This window comes from Fundulus heteroclitus, chromosome 19 (assembly GCF_011125445.2).
Source record: "Fundulus heteroclitus isolate FHET01 chromosome 19, MU-UCD_Fhet_4.1, whole genome shotgun sequence".
In the NCBI taxonomy this organism is placed as follows: Eukaryota; Metazoa; Chordata; class Actinopteri; order Cyprinodontiformes; family Fundulidae; genus Fundulus; species Fundulus heteroclitus.
This window is the reverse complement of record NC_046379.1, coordinates 18,799,087-18,818,289: the sequence shown is the minus strand read 5'-3', so window position 1 is coordinate 18,818,289 and position 19,203 is coordinate 18,799,087. Positions and strand designations below refer to the sequence as shown.

General features: G+C 40.5%; 1 protein-coding gene across 3 annotated transcripts in view; it reads left to right on the top strand.

Annotated features, from left to right (window-relative positions):
- The first annotated feature begins 2,150 nt into the window (after positions 1-2,150).
- Positions 2,151-19,203, top strand: part of ddhd1a (DDHD domain containing 1a) — a 30,853-nt gene continuing 13,800 nt past the window's right edge. The window contains exons 1-6 of one of the 3 annotated variants that reach the window (XM_012861541.3): positions 2,151-3,392; positions 6,148-6,324; positions 8,113-8,184; positions 11,192-11,293; positions 13,993-14,121; positions 16,027-16,174. In XM_012861541.3, coding sequence (XP_012716995.2) covers positions 2,600-3,392; positions 6,148-6,324; positions 8,113-8,184; positions 11,192-11,293; positions 13,993-14,121; positions 16,027-16,174 — 1,421 coding nt within the window. In that variant the 5' untranslated portion in view covers positions 2,151-2,599. The remainder of the gene's footprint in view (positions 3,393-6,147; positions 6,325-8,112; positions 8,185-11,191; positions 11,294-13,992; positions 14,122-16,026; positions 16,175-19,203) is intronic. The other 2 variants (XM_012861542.3, XM_012861544.3) reach the window with 2 other exon arrangements.

The window sequence follows — 19,203 nt, the reverse complement described above, 5'->3', positions numbered from 1 at the left end:
TCAGAGCAGCATTTGATACTGTTGATCACTCAATTTTATTAGAGCGTCTAAAAAACTGTGCTGGTCTTTCTGGCACAGCATTTTATTGGTTTAAATCTTACTTGAAAAACAGGGACTTTAATGTGTCAGTAACTTTAAATCAGAGATGACAAAAATTACATGTGGGGTCCCACAAGGTTCCATCTTTGGGCCCCTCCTATTCAATACCTACATTTTCCCCTTATCTTAGATTATATATATATATATATATATATATATATATATATATATATATATATATATATATATATATATATAAAGATCAGTTTTCATTACTATGCGGATGACACATAGATATTTGCATAATTTTCTTTGCACAGGAGGATCGATCAAGCGTTAGCACACAGCTTCAGTTACTACAGCTAGAAACCACAGATCCGAGTCAAAATCTCGGTGTCGTGATGGACTCAGACCTGAACCTTTAGAGGGACATAAAGGGAGTTACTAAATTGACCTATCACCTGAAGAGTATTTCCAGGATTAAAGGACTAATGTCTCAACATGATCTTGAAAAACTGCTCCATGCATTTATTTTTGAGTCAAACTGATTACTGCAAGTGTCTTCACAGGTCTGCCTAAAAAGTCAAGTAGAGCACTGCAGCTGATCCAGAACGCTGCTGCCCATGTCCTCACTAAGACTAAGAAGGTAGAGCACATCAGCGTAGTTCTAAAGTCATTACACTGGCTCCCTGTATCTCAGAGAATTTACTTTAAAATACTTCTGTTAGTCTATAAAGCACTGAATGGATTAGCACCTAAGCATATTACAGATTTGCTGTCAGTGCATCAACCTTCTAGACCAGGGGTCATCAACCTTTTTGAAACTGAGAGCTACTTCATTGGTGTTGTCGTACGAAGGGCTACTGGTACTGACCTTTGAATTTGAAGAGTCAGAGTTCATCTTAACTTTATGTAAAATAAACATTTTTTTCATGTTTTGTTATAGAGATTGTCATTTTAAAAACTAGATAAATGCAAGTGTGAATAAACAGGAAGAGTAACAGAATATAATAAAGTTTTAGATGTAGCTCACTGGCTGATTGGGCTTTTTTTTTAGAACAGGCTTGTGGGCGCCACATGTAGTCACCTGGGGCTACTTGATTCCCATATATTCTGTTTTTATTTCCCTCTATTTTAATCATGTAAAGCCCTTTGCATTGTCCTTGTACAGAAATGTACTTGCCTTGCCTAAGGGTTGTTATGCATACTTGGTGTTTTCTTTTTTTAACTCCCCTTATCATTCCTTTCATTGTGTGCAGAAGCACTAGGTCTTCATCCAGCCTAGTGACCACTAGCTAAACATAAAATATATATACATAAAATGTGTATCATATCATAACTATTCCCACAGTAACAAAAAGTTGTAGATTTTCCCTGAAACTCTGATTAAAATATAAAGAATTAAAGGACAAATCACATTTTCACGCAACACACACACACACACACACACACACATATATATATATATATATATATATATATATATATATATATATATATATATATATATATATATATATATATATATATATATATATAATGAAAGGAATAATTAAATATCTATCTGTTAAATGTTTGTTTGGATTTTCAAATAGTTTATTGTGTCTTTTCAGCTAGTATATTGAAGTTGAAATAAGAAGCAGGTGGCGTGAGATGAATGTCTTAAAACAATTGTCAGGTAACTGTAAAGTTTCATCTTGGTGAGTAAATTCCAAGCAATTCAAAGCTGGAAAACTGCAAAAACTACCTAAGGTTAAATTAAATTTAAATATCTTTCATTAATCCCAGGAGGAAAATGATTTGATTGCAATGGCCCTTAGTATACGTTATCTAAAAGAGGAACAAACAAACAACATAATTTGGGAGGTTTGAAATAGTATGTGGATTCTAGATCAAATGTAAAACAATAATAATATAATCACTCTAAAAATATTGCTAAAATTTAGATTTGTATGTTCATGTTAGGATTATGCTTCTGGAAATGTAAGTATTTGGCGCCCTCTAGTGCAGAAAGCGAACAATGGAGTTTTGTTGACAGAGGAGAAAGGAAACACAACCGCTCTCGTCGTTCGCTCAACACCGACGTGCGCGTTCACGTGATTTCTGTGCGTCAGCTGGTACGTTGCGCACGAGCTCGCACTACAGTTCCGTCTCTATGCGAGATTTGTTTTCAAATGGAGGAGTCTTTGATAGTCCGATGGGACCAGGGATACTCAAAGTGCGGTGACTGCTGCGTTACGCCGGACCGAAGCGACGCCATGTCACCTGCGAGGGTTCAATCAAGTTTACATTGCTAGGGCTCTAAAAGACAAGTGGGGTACCTAAAGCCTTTTTTTTGTGTGTTTTGTCTGCGCAGGTTAGTTCTCCTGCCGGCTTCATTAGCTTAGCGAGCTAGCATACGAGCCAACAGCTGTGGGTCCGCTAATGGGGATGCGTTGGAAGGTGTCGCGGAGGTGTTCTCGTAGGTTTGTTTGCACCGCTTAGTAACATGAATTCCGGCAGCGGGTGTAGTCTGGCACGGCTGGCTTGTCTGGGGTGAAAAGCCCCTGCTCCGACAGCTATGAGCGGTTTCAACCAGAACCTCCGCATAAGCTCCTCTTTCGGCGCAGACGGCAACGGTCCAGCGGTCGGCGCCGACGCCAACAAGGACTGGGTCCTGGGCGGCGATGTGTTCGCCTGCTGCCACGAGATGAGCCTCGTGGACGACACGATGCAGGCGGGCATGTCGTCGGTCCAGCCGGGACTGGACGGACACCTGCCGCTGATACGCGCCCAGAACCACGGCTCGCAGGACGGCATATTCTTCGAGCTGGGCTCCCCGGAGGACTACCTGGAGAGCAGCCCGCTGGAGTACAGGGACAGCGACGGGAACGGCGTCGGCCCGCTGTTCGAGAGGAGGAAGAGGTCTCGGTCCAACAGCTCCAGGCACAGGTTCAACGAGGTGGTCACGGAGCTGGTCCCCGAGGAGGTCCGGTGGTTCTACAAGGAGGACAAGAAGACGTGGAAGCCGTTCGTCGGACACGACTCCCTTAAGATCGAGCTGATGTTTCGGAAATACTGCGAGCTGAACCCCGGCGCGGTACGCTCGCGGGCTGGCGGCGGCGGCGGCGGCGGCGGGGAGGAGGAGGGCGGCGGTAAATGCGTGGACAGCCCGGGGCAGAACGGCGCCGTGCCCGTGGACGCTGGCACTGGCAGCGTGGACGAAGGCCGCGGCTCTCTGGACACGTCCACCGTGTCGTTTGACGGGAGCGACCCGGACGGCATTGAGATCAACGTGGAGGCCGTGTGTGTTCGGGGAGGCCTCTATGAGGTCGACATAAAGGAGAGGAAATGCTACCCCGTCTACTGGAAGCGTGAGTAGATTGCCCCCCCCCCCCCCCCCCCACCATCACTTACACTAAATCCACACGGCTGGCGCTTGCTTGGTAATAATGTGCGTGTCCGCTCCGAATCACATTATCTCATTAACGATTCTCGTGTGCTTTTTACATCATGTATATTTAATAGTCTGCAGTGTAAAGACTGCGTGCAGATTGCTGGTCTGCTGCCATTCGTAATTGCATTCACTCTGTTTACATTTAAGCTGGAAACTGAACTGTCACCATTGTTTATGGAAAACCGTCATTGGGACATTTTTGGCTTATGTAGAGTTGCACCGATCAGATATTTGGAATCTGCTAGTTTCCCCTTCTGATCCACGGGTCAATTACTAAAGAACAGAGTTGGTTTATTATCACGATCCAAAGTCATATCGATATGTTTGGGTGACGATACGATATTAGCTGATATCACAAAGTCTTTTTTACGATACGATTTCCATTAAATTCAGTCCACAAGTCTGCAATCGATGTGACGCAATATCATCTGCCCATCTAACACCATTATAAACATTGATATAAAAAAAAAATTGTTATTTGACCATTTTATTTCTAAGCTCTTACAGGTATCAGGCATGTAAATCAAAAACAGCATTCTTCTAATTGTAAAATAATTATATTATTATTATTTACAATAATAATAATATGTTCACTATAGTCTCATGCCTTCTGAATTACAAAAATAAAGGCGTATCTTAAAAATGATGATATGGATCAATGTTTTCATTATGCATTTTGGATCATTAATCATTTAATGTTGTGTTAGGGACACATACTATAATGCAGAAATGGGGATAATCCTTTAGTTTGTTTTTTTTTAGGTTTGATTCAAAACTACTATAGCCTTAAAATCAGATGATTATTGGGATATTTGCCAATGTAGTCGCATTTATCATGTTTTACTAATATGGTGCAGGCCTAATTTAAATCTGCGGATATCGGATCATCTTCAGTTGCAACTTTCATGAAAGCTTGAGGGAAAACGTTTAAGTCGGTCTTCAGAGCGTGTCAGGAACATCTGATCTCTATGGGATAGTTTATGCATGGTTGTTTCTTTTAAGACGGAATGAAGAGCGACTACCGCAGATGCACTGATCAGGGTTTTTCTGGCCGGTACGGATTATCGAAGTCTGCTCTGCCAGTTCTGTTGTAGGTTGATTTAGATTTTTTCTTCTGAGTAATATGACCCCAAAAAAGAGGAAAACATGCTGCAGGTTCCTTGGTGATTTTTGCCATTTGACTTGACTTTAGCTAATGCGAGCCAATCAATGGATCTTAGCCGGTTCTGGTCGCTGTCCTTTTTATTATGTGTGTTTCTAACAATATTAATCCTGTTGCTGTTCTAGATCTGACCGCGATCAGAGCTTATTTGAATTAATGATCCTCTGTGCTGATTTTTAAATCAAGCAGCCCCGTTAATTTTAATGACTCTATGATCTGCATCTATTACCTCTTGTCTAGTTTCAGGTTACTTTGGGGGAAACAAATTAAAGATTTAAAGATAAATTATGGCCTTGATCAAAGAGTCGGCCGTTTTTTTGGTTCTTTCAAAGATGAACGCATACCAACATTTTTAGTTTTTGTAGTTGGCGTAAGCCTGTATAAGATTCTCACTGCAGAATAATCTTTAGCATGACTACCTTAGTGTCACAGTATTTACATCAAAATTTAATGGAAAAGGGCTTTTATTTAAAGCATAAAAAAGAACAACGTGCATAAATATAGAATAAACTCTTTATTTATAATTTTGAATGCTTATTAGAGCTAGCTGCTGTCATACAACCTGTAGCTGGCTCATTTACCAACACGCCACTTGTAGCTTAACAGCTGTAGTTGTTATAATAATGATGGGTAGGGATGGGCGATATATCTGCATTAACATCGCTATCGGCCAATGTTACTCGTTTCTCAGCGTATCTGTATCGGTCACATGAGTAAAACTGGTCCGATATTCTTTTTTCACTTTTTGAATACTTTTCGGATGAACGTTGGTTTCTGATATCAGTTTGTTTGGCCTTTGCTGCTGATCATACATCTATTGGTAAATATTGACTGATAACTGGTGAGCCAATCTCATCTACTGAGCCCTTATCTCAGCCCTTATGCGTTTGTTTTGGATTTAAATGGGACATTTAAACACACAGGTAATATCATTCGTGTCATTTTGCCCAGAGACACTCTGTCTTTTTTTTTCAGATTGTGCCTAATTAAGGATCGGCTATTAAGCTCCAACACCACCCCTGGGAGTCAAGTCAGAACCGTGTTCATAATTTCACTCTGGACTGTAATGAAACCTGGCCCCGCTCTGTTAAACACCAAGGCTCGCTCCTCCCGGATTTGACTGACTTATGTAATTAAATGCAAATCAGTTCGCCAGACGTCGTCTGAGGTGCCACGGGAAAACGAGTCACCTCCTAGAAAGGGATTGTAATTCTGCTCCCTTCGTTTTGTTTACTTAGCACCTATTCACACGAAATGTCACGTCAAGGCAAGACAAATGGGTCCATTTTATACCCAATTACAGTATGTTGAATCCAATTCAATCCATTTATTCTTATACAACCCATTTATATTCACATCTGATGCATATACAGTCCAATTCAATACAAAAATGCAGCACAAAGTCAGTAGATTAGTTATCGCTAACGGATAAGGAAAAGGGTTTATTTAAAAAATATATATATGTCTTCCAAAAGTATGTGTAACTAAATCAGCTGTATGTCTGCTGCAGAACAAGACCATATTCCTGTGATGAGAGGCCAGTGGTTTATTGATGGTACCTGGCTCCCGCTGGAGGAGGAAGAGAGCGACCTCATTGAGCAGGAGCACCTGAGCCACTTCCGAGGCCAACATCTGCAGGACACCTTCGAGACGGATCTGGTGGTCAAGACCGTCGACAGCAAAGACGGTGAGTGCCGGAGAAGGGGCTCAAGTTAGATTCTTTAGTCTGTAAAGCTTCAAAACAGGACAGATGCATTCATTCTTGTTGCTAATAGCCTCAAAAAGTGAACCCAGCTAATAGCTTTATTACGACAAAAAAAGGGGGGATTAGGTGTTTAGTTTAGGGTTGAAGCAAGGGCCAAGGGACTTGATTAATAATGAAATATGTGGCCTGCTGTGGTATCGATGCCCAGTCGATAGAAAAGAACCTGGCAGGTGCCCCCATTGTTTTCTCCTGTCTCGTCATGCTGCCGTTTTAAAGCGGGTTCACCGTGTACTTTTTGGCAGAGGCCTCTTTAAAAAAAATGGCTCAAGCAGAATATCACAAACCTTAGTTTTGGCCAACAAAAAGAAAGAGGCCTTCTAAAGGCTGCCAGTTCGATGAACGTGGGGGGTGGTGTGAACAGGAAGCTAAAACACTGCTAAAGAGTTCAGATTGATAAGAGTTTTTAGATTTAATTACAGAAAAAGGGACTTTGTCTCTAAATAAACGAGAAAGTGACACACGAAATATCTCCAATAAATCCAACCTGTAATAAAATTATAATTTCCTGAGAAACAATATTTTCAGTTGAGTTGTTGGCTTTTAGCGAGGATGATTTAAAAAAATCACGTGCATTCATGCACATGTAGATGCATGAATGCATAGTCGCTAAAATATATACTAGATTGATGGCACACCTTCAGTGAAAGCTGCGTGAAATCTAACGCCGCGGCTTTTTTGATGGATGCTGTTTCAACGTGTCGTGGATGAGCTGGACTCCTGCAAAAGGGGGGGAACAATATAGCTCCATCCCATTTGTAACAGAATGAGCCACAGCAAAAAGCCTGCTCCTGTTTTCCCTGCTACTACCGAATAGAAAACAAATATCAGTGCCTGCAGAGAGACCCCCGGTTTTTGCACCTCTATATTTAGCTGAGCCTGAAAGCAAAGTGAGCGATGGAACTTGTTAATTCACCATCTCTGAGCTAACGTCGCTCCCTGCCTCTTACAGAAGAGCATTTTGTCCTGACACCAATAATCTGTGGCACTAGGCGCCATATGGAGGCTATTTTAGACTGCATTACATCTAAGTTAAGGATTCTAAAACAAGTGCACTAATACATTACAGACTTGCAACACATCCTTTTTTTTATCATAGCTTGCACTTTGCTACCGACGCAGCAGCAGACACGGTGGACTTAGCGCATGCAGCACTGAGTGCTGTTTTAGATGGCTCCTTGTAGATAATGAGCCTCAAATATAACCAGTACCTGGAGGATATAGTGCCTTGTCGAACTCTAGCCGCTGGACTTTTTCCAAAACTGCTTTCTAATGTTTCAGAAGAATGAAGGAGACTCCTTAAATAGTGACTTTGGGATGTTTTGCTCTTGATTTCCATCCACTACCTTTGGGTGTGCAGAGTACAATGCCGGGTGTAGAAACAACAGGGCGTGGACTCATCTTTCAGGCTCGAAAGACGTCAGGGAAAATTACATCCAGCAGGCCAACAATGGCGTCAGCTGTGTGTCCTGCATATTTCTGATGAGGGCAAAGCCCAGTAGTTATTTTCTTCTAGCCTACCGTCGTATTCCAGAGCCTCTGATTATATGTAATTAGTGAAAGAACTAAAAAAGAAGGTAAACGCAGGGCGGTGTTTTATTGGAAGTCCTCCTATATGTGGGAGACCTCTAAATTGTTTATTACCTGTCTGTGTAGCCATTAGTAAATATTAAAGAGCCAAACCCACTCTCTGCTTTGATCATTTTCTTCAAGGATGCTTTGCATTATCATCAAAAGACCCAAGGCCAGTTGCACATTGTGGTCTGCTGCACAAAACACAAGCTAGTAAGTTGACGTTGACCTCCATCCACCCATTCAGTGCTTAATAGATGTCCCAGGCATTACAGAGCACTTATTTTTCCATGCCTCCATCAGTGCTCTACCGATCGCTCTTACAGCAAACACTCTTACCTTATGCCTCAGCACTTCTCCCCTCCTCCTCGGCTGAGGCAACCACTGCCGACATTTGCAAGTCTGATTGCCGCGTTATCAGGTTTCAAAGGATTTAGTCAAATCTGAGACTCGTGGCCTTCACAGTTGATATTCAAAATATCTCGTTGTTTATGGTTTGATTTATTTTACTGGCCTTTCTGATTTCATTCAAGCTCTTGATATTTAAAGATGAAATAATTATACTTTTTTTCAGATTAGAAGTGCTCATAAACAGATTAAATGCTGTAAATTAAAGGCGCTATCTCAAAACAAAGGTTGCTGAGCAGTTTGCTGTTGAAGTTACAGATCCCCGACTTTATTTGCTTTATAATGACAATTTCATGTTTATGTTGTTAGAAAAGTTATAGAAATAATTTGCACTCAGTACCACCTTAGTAAAAATAAGGTTTTAAACGTAATTATTAGTGTTTAAAAATGTCAACATGAGTAGAAAGCTGCCAGGTGTACAAATGTATCAGACAGGTACAAAAACAGATGGCCTCAGTTAACCTAAGATTACATCACCTTCTACCTCAGCCATCTAACCCCCAGTGTTTAGGCACCAGTTACAGTTCCTAGCAAAAGAATTAAAATGTTTCCCACATTTTGTCACGTTACAACCACCAGTACATTTTATTTGATCAACCAGCTTAAAGTAGAGCGTAATCGGGCGGTAGAAAGATCTATTTTTCTTACGAACAGAAATCTGAAAAGTGTGGCATGCATTTTCCTTCAGCCCGCCTGAGTCAAACGTCTCAGAGGAGCACCTTTCAGTGCAGTTAGAGCTGCGAGCCCTTTGGGGTTCATCTCTACCAGCTCAGCACATCTAGAGAGTGACATTTCTGCCCACTGTTTGCAAGACAGCTTTAGCTCAGCCGGATCGAATGGAAAGTGTCTGTGAATACCAGTTTTTTTTTTTTTTTTGTCTTGTCACAGATTGTGTAGGGGAATTGGGTCTGGGCTTTGACTGGGCCATTCTAACCCATGAATATGCGTCGTCGCTGTGGCTGTATGTTTAGAGCCGTTGTCCTGCTTATAGGTGGACGTCTGCCTGTCTTACGCATTAAGTCTAACCAGGTTCCCAAGCCCAAAGCACAATGCTGCCGCCACCATGTTTCACCATGTATGCACATCAGTGTCTTCCTTGCAAAAAGGACTTTTCACGTCTTTCATTCAAAAGGTGATTTCTTCTTGCGTCTCTTCCCTAAAGGCCTGATATGTGGAGTGCACAGCTATTTATTGTCCCGTCGACAGATTCTTCCGCCTGAACTGTGGACTTCTCCTTCTCCTCAAGAATTGCCCCAGGCCTCTTGGCTACTTCTCTGACCAGTCTTTGTCATGCCTGCCATTTTAGCCGTGTGGCCTTGTGTTGGGACGTTTTCTGATGTTACCATTAAAAAAAAAAAAAAAAAAAAAAAAAAAAAATCTATTGACAAAATTAAACAATGTTCCCTGGGACCTTTAAAGCTGGAGATGTATCAAAGGTGCATAGCCACGTTATATTCTTATAAAAAAAAGACCAAATACCATTTGATCATGATAAAATTAGGTTATATATACACCAAGCACCCATCATGATAGTGTTTGGGTAGTCCTTTCTGAGCTTAAATAGAATCCCAGCAACGGGTTTGACAAACAGATATAAACAGATGTGGCGCCATCTACCGGCAGTATTGCAGAACTACCAGAAAGCCAGATGGCGACTAATAATTCACTACTAAATAATGCCCGAGTCTGACCCCTCTGCAATGCCTGGTGGTGAAGTGGCAGCTCGGCGTGATCGCAGACCAGCCGGTATTAATTAAATAAACAGACCTACAGCAAAGAGAGCCTCCTATCAGAACATCACAGAGAAAGAAAATTCTCGTTCATAAATGGATACAGGGACAGAGCATCATGGTAAGAATCCATCAAACTATTTATAGTGTTGCTTGTACTTAAGACTGTAGAGGCTAAGAAGAGCATTGCTATTACTATTATCACGGCATTAATAAGGACGTTTACTCCGTTTGAAATCATATTTTATTGCGTTTTTTTTACACTGGATCTTGGACCTTTCTTCATTGTTTTCACACTTTGCTGGGAAATGCTAATAGCCGTTAGCCGCTTCCTTGTTTATCCCCTGCAGCACATCTACAGTGTTAAACTGCCGTTGTAATTCTAAATATACATGAAGGGCTTTATTTACTAACAAACTGAGTAAAAAGAAAGCGTAAAACACCAAAATAACAACTTGTATGCCAGCAGGATGTGATAATTTTTCATTAAAACTTTGTACGCAACCAGAGTGAGCTACTGATGTATAAATGCATTTTAAAAAGTCAAATGACGTGGCTATGTAGCTTTAAAACCAAACTCTGGTTTCAACATCTCCACAGCTTTGTCTTTGCCCTGTCTGATTTGATCCTTGATCTTCACGCTCACCAGTGTTCTCCCATCAAACCTCCCAGGCCGTCACAGGTGGACTGGTCAATTCTGTGGGTAATTAATTGCATCGGTGTAAACGCGACTGATTACAAATGCTTGCCACACTTTTCAGATTTGTGTCTGTAAAAAGAAAACTAAGCATCACACGTCCTTTTCGCTTCAATTCAATAATTAATGTGTGTCTTTGTGTTGGTTTTCGCATAAGATCCATAAAGTATATTGTTGTAGCGTGACAAACTGATGTAGTTCAAGATGTATGAATACCTTTATAAGGTATTTAATTTTCTGCAGCCTATATGAACTTAGAATAACCACACTGAATTAATAAGGTAACTTTAGCACCTTTTGATAAGTTTCCATGTTTAGAGTTATTGGCAATTTTATGTAACCAGAACTGGGTAATGAACATTACTCACTCTTTGTTGGTTGTTAGTTCTCTCCCACCTGCCCCCTTTCTATCTCCCGTTTCTGTTCAAATGGAGTGGATATCAGACGGGTGCTAAAACTGCAGGTCACAAGCGCAAACGCTGCCAAGGTACTGTGATTTCCTACGTTTTCTGTTGTGTTAGCTCCTTTAGCTTTTACCCCTTAACCTTTTAGATGCTAGGTCTCTGTTGGACTAGTTTTTCCTTTTCTTTTGTGGGTTAAACCTTTTTCGAAGTCTTACATTTAGAGCTAGACCTAGGCTCAGTTAGATACGTTGTTGTAGTAAAAAAAGGGATTTAGGCTGTTGTCTCAGTTCCCATTGCAGCTTTAACTGAGCCTAGTTGCTAGAATTCACTTTTTCGTGCTGTGATCTGGAGTTTGGTTCTACTACTATTGCTGCTTTTCTGGGGAATCCTGCGCATTTCCTTGCTGGAATAGTGAGTACACAACATGGTTCACTCAACTACAATTGCAAGACTCATTAGGAACTGCGTCAGAAATTCAAAACGGTTAACTATCAAAAAATCTCATAGTACTGCTCCTCAGCTTTTTAATGCATTTCCAAGCTGTCATCCTGTCTTTTTCATTTCTTCTGGCATATTTACTGTAACTTTACTCAAGCAGCATCTCCAGTTCAATAGAGTTTTGTGAACAAAGCTTCCTGTTGAGTGCTAAGCTCAGCTCATGAGCTGGAAGGACGACTGAATGTATGCTGTCATCGTTACAGCCCCAACAAGCTGTTCTCACGTCCGTTCATGTCCTATTTCTGGGTACGCTGAGGAAAGACGCCCTTTGTTTCCTCGTCTCAGTTTTGACCTAAAGCCCAGTGGGAAAGTCAGCATCAGTATAGACGCATCTTTCTTGTAGATGAGTCACAACCTTCGTTTTTTTTTTTTTCATTAATGTTACAACCCTCTGAAGAGAAATGAACTTGAACGTCACAGTATATTCCAGCGCCAGATCTGATGATTGGTGTGACAGGCTGTCTTTGTGTCTCCCGTTCACCTCTTGTTTTTCCCCAACCTGGACCTCATTTCATCTTTTCTGGTCTTTTAATGTCACTAAATCTTTTTTTTATTTTTTTTTATTTCAATAGTTAGAATGATAGGGGCCCCAACCTTTCTAACATTCCCGCTCCCTATTCACCATTTGGTTTTTATAGCTATATCTCAATAAATAAGAATATCATTAAATGTTATTCAGTTTCAACAAAAAGTAATCTTAATAATCATATATCATTACCTACAGGGTAGTTTATTTTACATATTGATTTCTGCTTATTTTGATGACTGAATTAACCTTTTTAAAGATATTCTTTTTTTTTAAATTATTATTGAGATGCTTCCATATATTGTTTTTGTCTCTGAAGAGCATGACCTTTGACCCCCACCTTTTGCCAAAATATAAGGGTCAGCAACCATCTCTTTTAGCTTTCTGCTTGTTTCTTCAACTCCAATGTGTTTTCTTCCTCTGATAAATTTAGAACAAATTAGAATGGGATTTGTCATCTTTGTCCAGCAAATGCACAATAAAAGGTTATAAAAAAAAACGTTTGGGATCGAAACAGACTAGCTAATGGCTATCTGTTACCGTTGCTGTCCAAGAGTAGTTGAGTGCTACGCCATGTTGTGATAAACAACGATTGTGTTTCCTTTGCCGTGGAGTGATTTCATCTGATCATCTACAAAGAGAAAGCCGAATGCACGACAGAACAAGCCTTCTGTTGCAAAGATACTTTGTCTTGTAGGTTCATAGGCTTCAGTGTTTGAAAGTGATGGTCAATGTGTTTTTTTTTTTTTTTTTGCCTGTTCTCATCTCTGAAGCAGTGTTTCATTTTCATGCAGACGGACCTGATCGAGAACATTTTCTATAGAAGTGGAGTAAATACTCCTTTTTTAAAATGTATTTATTTATTTATTTTTATAAATCTGAGGATTTATTTGACAGCCAACAGAAGACCGTTAGCTGCATGGGACACATGAAAGGTTCGACTTTTTTCGCTCATTGATACGAAAGGTGCAGATAGAGGCATTTCTTTAGACTAATCTGTGCCAGACCAAAAAACAAAAAACAAAAAAAAAAAAAACAGCTTTCCTCTAAACTTCCTATTGTTGGCAAATGTTTGGCGTTTCAAGCTAGAAAATCTAATCCAGTACCCTGCATTTTCCCAGGAACTTTACCCTCTTCTTAAGGATTTTAATTCCTTCTTTGTTTCAGAACAGTACATAGAGTCCACGGCTGTGTTTTGGACAAATGCCAACATATTCAACAATTTCACCCAAATGAACTTGACTGAACAGGGACACACAGCGCCGCTTTAACTCCCTTTAAACCACCACTTTCACTTATTGCTTCTCTGTTGGTGTCAGCTGGTTTCTCTCAAGCCATGATTTTGCTCATACTTGCTTCAGTCGTCGTATAAACCAGTGAAAAAAGGAGAGGACAGATATTTATTAAAGTTTAGACGTTATCAATTGGATGACAAGCAAGAGCTGACGTATGCAACCATGCTGTGTAATTTTAAATTGTATTCTTGTAAGCAGATCAAAGCTAAAAACTGCATTTGAGTCTGCAAAGAAGTTTGTGGACTTTTCATATCGCTGCTACTTTAAAAAAAACTAACTTGGTGTAACTTTTTTTTTTTGGTTTTATTTCTCAGAAGTCTTTATTCCCAAACCTTTGAATCAAAAGCGGTTCTCTCATTCTCTGCTTTTCTGATTCCTCTCTCACAAATGATCCGTGTCCTGTCTCGATGCTTTCTGTCTGCATGAACTCAATCCGTCACTCCTGTCTGACTGCCCCCTGCAGCCATCCACCATTTGAAGCTGAGCCGCACACATGTGGATTGGCACAGCGTGGAGGAGGTCTACCTTTACAGCGACGCCACCACGTCAAAAATTGCTCGCACTGTTACCCAGAAACTGGGCTTCTCTAAAGGTCTGTATCACCTGCATCGCACATTATCATATTAGATCGATAGGGGAATAGTGTTCTTACTCATCCTGTTTGATTTAACAGCACTGAAATGATTATGATAGAAAGCAACCTTAAGCATTTGGTATAAGTTTATTTTACTGTACTTTTGTTAGAGGGACTAATATGATTTACATGATTTTGCAATTGTGAATTTCAAACCAGCAGATTTTATATAGAAAACTTGCATATGTTTTTATCTACATATATATTATGTATTAAAAGAGATCTATTGAAAGTGATTCGCTCATATAATTACTCATGGTCACCCATTTTTAGGGAGTGCCTTTTCCACTTTTTACCAAGCAACAAATGCAACCTTCAATTTATTGATAGACCACAAAGTAGTGTATAATTGTGAAGTGTTTGTTTGGATTTAAACTTTGATATGAGAAGTATGACAGGAGTCTGTATCAGGTATGACTTTTTACTGTGACCACGGCTGCACAGCTTTTGGGGTTTGTCTCTGCCAGCTTTGCACAAACTGGAACTGGTCACTTTAGCTAATTTGTCATTGCAGAATAACTCAGTGAAATTGAATGGAGAGGGTCTTTGAACAGCAATTTTGAAGTCTTCTGTGGGGTCATAACTTCTATTGTAGCATGAATATGCTTTGGTCTGAACCAGCTTCACTGTCCCTCCTAAAGAAAAGATCCCCTCACCATTCCCACGTCTCCCTCTGTGGTGCGATGCCGAGTTTGTGGTGATGTGCCACGTTAGTTTTCCTCCACTTTTTTCCTCATCTGACCAGAACATCATCTTTCACATATTTGCTGTGACCTCTCCATGGCATCTGACAACCTTTTATTGGACTTTTTATGTCTTCTATCCAGTGTTTTGTTGTGCCAAATTTCTGGAGTATGCAACTAACAGCTCTCGTACCTGAGCTGTAGATCTCTGCAGCTCCTCCAGAGTTACCATCCACCTCTAAGCTGCTTCTCTGATTAACGCTCACCTTGCTCGGTCTACCGGTTGGCTACACAACCATGTTTTAGTCAGTTTGCAGTTGTGCTATACACTTTCCATTTTCAGATGATGGGGAGGACCGAGCTCTGTTTGATGTTCAAAGCTTGGGATATAGAGTTCTGTCTTAAACCTGGTTTAATCTTAACCACCACTTTATCCCTGACCTCCGATGTGTTCCCTGGTCTTTTGTGAGACCTTTTGTTCATTTATGTCATCTATCAGACCTCTGAGGCCGTCAGAAGAGCTGTTTATGTTGAGATAAATTAATCACAAGCGGACGCTTTTTGGTCAAATCGTTGCTGATTTTATTTAGGGATATCAGAATAAAAGAGGCTGAGCACAGATTGACGCCACAGCTTTGACTTTCATCGATTAAAAACATTTAGCAGTTTATTCAGCCTTGTGCTTCCACTTAACAATTATACATTGCTTTGTCTTCACTGGTCTACAGTACCAAAGCTCTAGGGTTCATTTTATTTTCTCTCTATACCATTTTGAGAAGCTTTTTCAGGTTACTTTATGGGTGGCTGGTTAGCAAACACTCTTCTCAAGGATCTGTGTTTAGTGCTGTCCAGACAGTTCACTTGCCCCTATCACGTTTCCTTTTAGCACACAGTCTGATCAGATTATAGGTTTTAAGTAAAGACACACACTTTGACCTGCCAGTACGTTACACGTGCTGCCACGTGGTCTGTGGCCACAGCAGGACTCCACGGCTCTCCTACTGACCTCCTTTCAATCGAAACAGCATGTTGGACTTTTGATAAACTGGCTTTTTTTTTTATTTATTTCTGCCAGTGTTGTACATTCAATACAAACCTGTCAAAGGTGTCATATAAATGTAAAACCTGCCTATAGGATAAAATAAATGTCCAGTCTCATTCTGAGTTTCTGTTGCTGCAGCCTCAAGCAGCGGCACACGGCTCCATCGAGGTTATGTAGAGGAGGCCTCTCCAGAGGACCGCCCCCCTCAGACTACCCATGTGGTCTTTGTGGTGCACGGGATTGGCCAGAAGATGGACCAGGGCCGCATCATTAAAAACACTGGAATGTGAGTTACATGTTTTATTAAGGGTACTGTATTTTGAGATGTATCTCCCAAAACCTGATTTTTATTTATTTGAATTATTTTTTTTGTGAAGCATCATGGTTTTAGATTTATGTCCAGTATGCTTTTATTCAAGCCGACTGTAAGGACAAAAGAAGCTTACGTCTCAATTCAAAATGTTTACTCTTTTCTGTTTCTATTTTAAGGTGCCAACTTTTTTCTCTCGTTGCACTGCTCTCTCTTATTTACTTTGTTTCCAGATCAACAAACAATGACATCATCTTCCCTTAAGGGGTATTAAATTGTCTGCATAGCTTTATGCGATCATTGCTTAGCCTTCTGACCAAACTTGTTAAACCTGTAGTTTATGTTCTCCGTGTATTCAGAGATCAACCTGCTGGGCACATTTTTGTTCCCACATTTGTTTGGTTGTAATAGCTTCAAGGCACACATCTTGAGATATTTGATGGTTATGGTGTGCCATTGCCACTGTTTTTAAGTTATTTAATGTTTAATAAATGACTCTTAGTCTATTAGGTATTGTCCGGTGAATATCAGCCCATACAGCTGATATCAGGACAATATTTGAAAGGGTGATTCGAGCACTGGCATTCTTTTAACAGCAAACTCTGCATACATATGGAATAAATGACTGACAGCTTCTCTTCAAGTACAAGAATTTATTAACAAAAATCAAATGAGTATCCAGAGAACATCACTGTAGAATGCTGTGTATCTGAATTAACACTATATTTCAATCAAGAAATCCTTTCTACGAGGCTAGTGAAACGTAACTAATCTATTCAATTCAATTTTATTTATATAGCGCCAATTCATGAAACATGTTATCTCAAGGCACTTTACAAAGTCAAGTTCAATCATATTATACAGACTGGTCAAAAACTGTTCCTATATAAGGAAACCAGTTGATTGCATCAAAGTCCCGACAAGCAGCATTCACTCCTGGGGAAGCTTAGAGCCACAGTGGAGAGTTGTCTGCATTGTACATGGCTTTGCTGCAATCCCTCATACTGAGCAAGCATGAAGCGACAGTGGGAAGAAAAACTCCCCATTAACGGGAAGGAAAACCTCCGGCAGAACCAGGCTCAGTATGAACGGTCATCTGCCTCGACCGACTGGGGTCGAGGCTTGCTCTACTAAGCAAATGTATGATAAAAAGAAGCTAAGGAACTATGTACACACAAAAGACAAATAAAATGGTTGAAAACCATCATCAGAATGATTCAATGATTCCTGGTTCATTACAGGTCTAAGTTGGAGTTCATCTTAAAGAATATGGAATGAAATGAAATTTGCTTGACTGATTTTGAACAACATTTGGTATGTTCAACCCATTCACAGTGCAAATCCTGAGTTAAAACATTATTTGAGAAAATACCATTTTAAAGAATGATTTATTCAGTAAAAATCAGTAACCTTTAGTACACTTGATTTCATTAATGTAATTATTCCTCCGGTAAGCTATGGGGCACTGTAGCGATCGGTCGCTTGGTGGGTTAATCCTAAAGTTGTACAAAACACCATTAAATCAACATTAATCTTCCCTATTAATGATGTACTAACGCTCATAACACTATCGAACGATTGCGGAGTGAAACAAAAGCAAGCCTTATGTTTAAAACAAACTGTAGTTGTCTTTACTAGGGCCGTAGCACTAATGTTATCCGGGAAGCTAATAGTGCTATGATACTGGACATTCAGCACCAATTTAAAAATACTTATAAACTCTATTTGGTCATAATGAGCGGACCGGATAACATAAAACATTAATATCCATCGGTGTATAAAACCCTTCTAGAAGTAAATAACCATAAAACACACTCAAACCACATAAGCAAAGCTTGCTTTACAGAATGCTAGCGGGGCTAGCGTGTTAGCTCGTTCAAGCTTTAAAGACACAGTGAAACATTTTGATTAAACCATTCTAAACTTTCCCATTTTATTTCTCTGCCAAACTTCTGCCGTTGTCTCTGGTTGGGGGCTCTCTGCAAGGCCTTTCCACCGTCGGGGACCTCCGCACGGCCTTCCTGGCGTGGCTGTGTTCGCTCATCGGCTGAGAAAAATCATAAGGCTGGTTTCAGTATAGATGGATTCTTTACTCCGGCATCTGGTTACGCAGAGGATAGGCTGCAGACTTAGCTTCAATCCAGCCTGCATATGTGGCGGTTCTCCGAAATCCAGTCGGATCCTCCGGTGAGGGAGATGAGTGTTCTCCCCAATGCTGCTAGGGCCGCGGGCGAAAAAGATTGATTGTATCGTGGCCAGGGGGTTTATACTGCTAGGAGAACAGTGCCCTGAGGGCCTGTAAAAGTCTCTCATTTCAGTAGACGTAAACCTTAGTCTGATGTTATTCCTCTTGGCTTGATTGCACAACAGTTACAAACAAGGATACAAATCAGCTCATTGAGAGGATGCTTAGGCAACGTTTTGTAAAAATTGTGAGCATGTTTCAGTAAAGGGCTGACACAATCAGATTAATTGTGATTAACTGATTATTGAAATGGTCAAGTAATTTAGTAATCGGATAATTGTTAACTGTATTATACTGTAAAAGCTGCCACCTCCTGTCGGTGGTTAGTCGCCTCTGCTTCTTTTCCCGTTCTTTCCCCAGAACGAATGACTCTTTCATGGAAGCAAGCTTATTATGGTACCCTTCTTTTATCCATCTGACTGGCCGCGTGCAGCAACAGGTTAGGGATAGGCAGCGCTGAAACAGCTGCTCAAAGGGCTAAAGGAAGACTTGACCATTTTTGTGTGCTTACGACACAAACAAATTTGATCGTCTGGAAAGATTTCTAGTTTAAACAGAGTTATTCATGGTGCGGAGCCTAAAGGAGTCGTTCCTGTGCTTTCTCTGGTTTATTATGGAAACGACTTTATTGTAGCAACATAAGACATTTTCTGTCAGTGGTTTTTGAAACCCTAACTCTTATAAAACAATGGTGGTATACCTATTTACCAGAAACCAGTTGGTGCCTACATGTCATACGACATATGGCACCTGTTCTAAT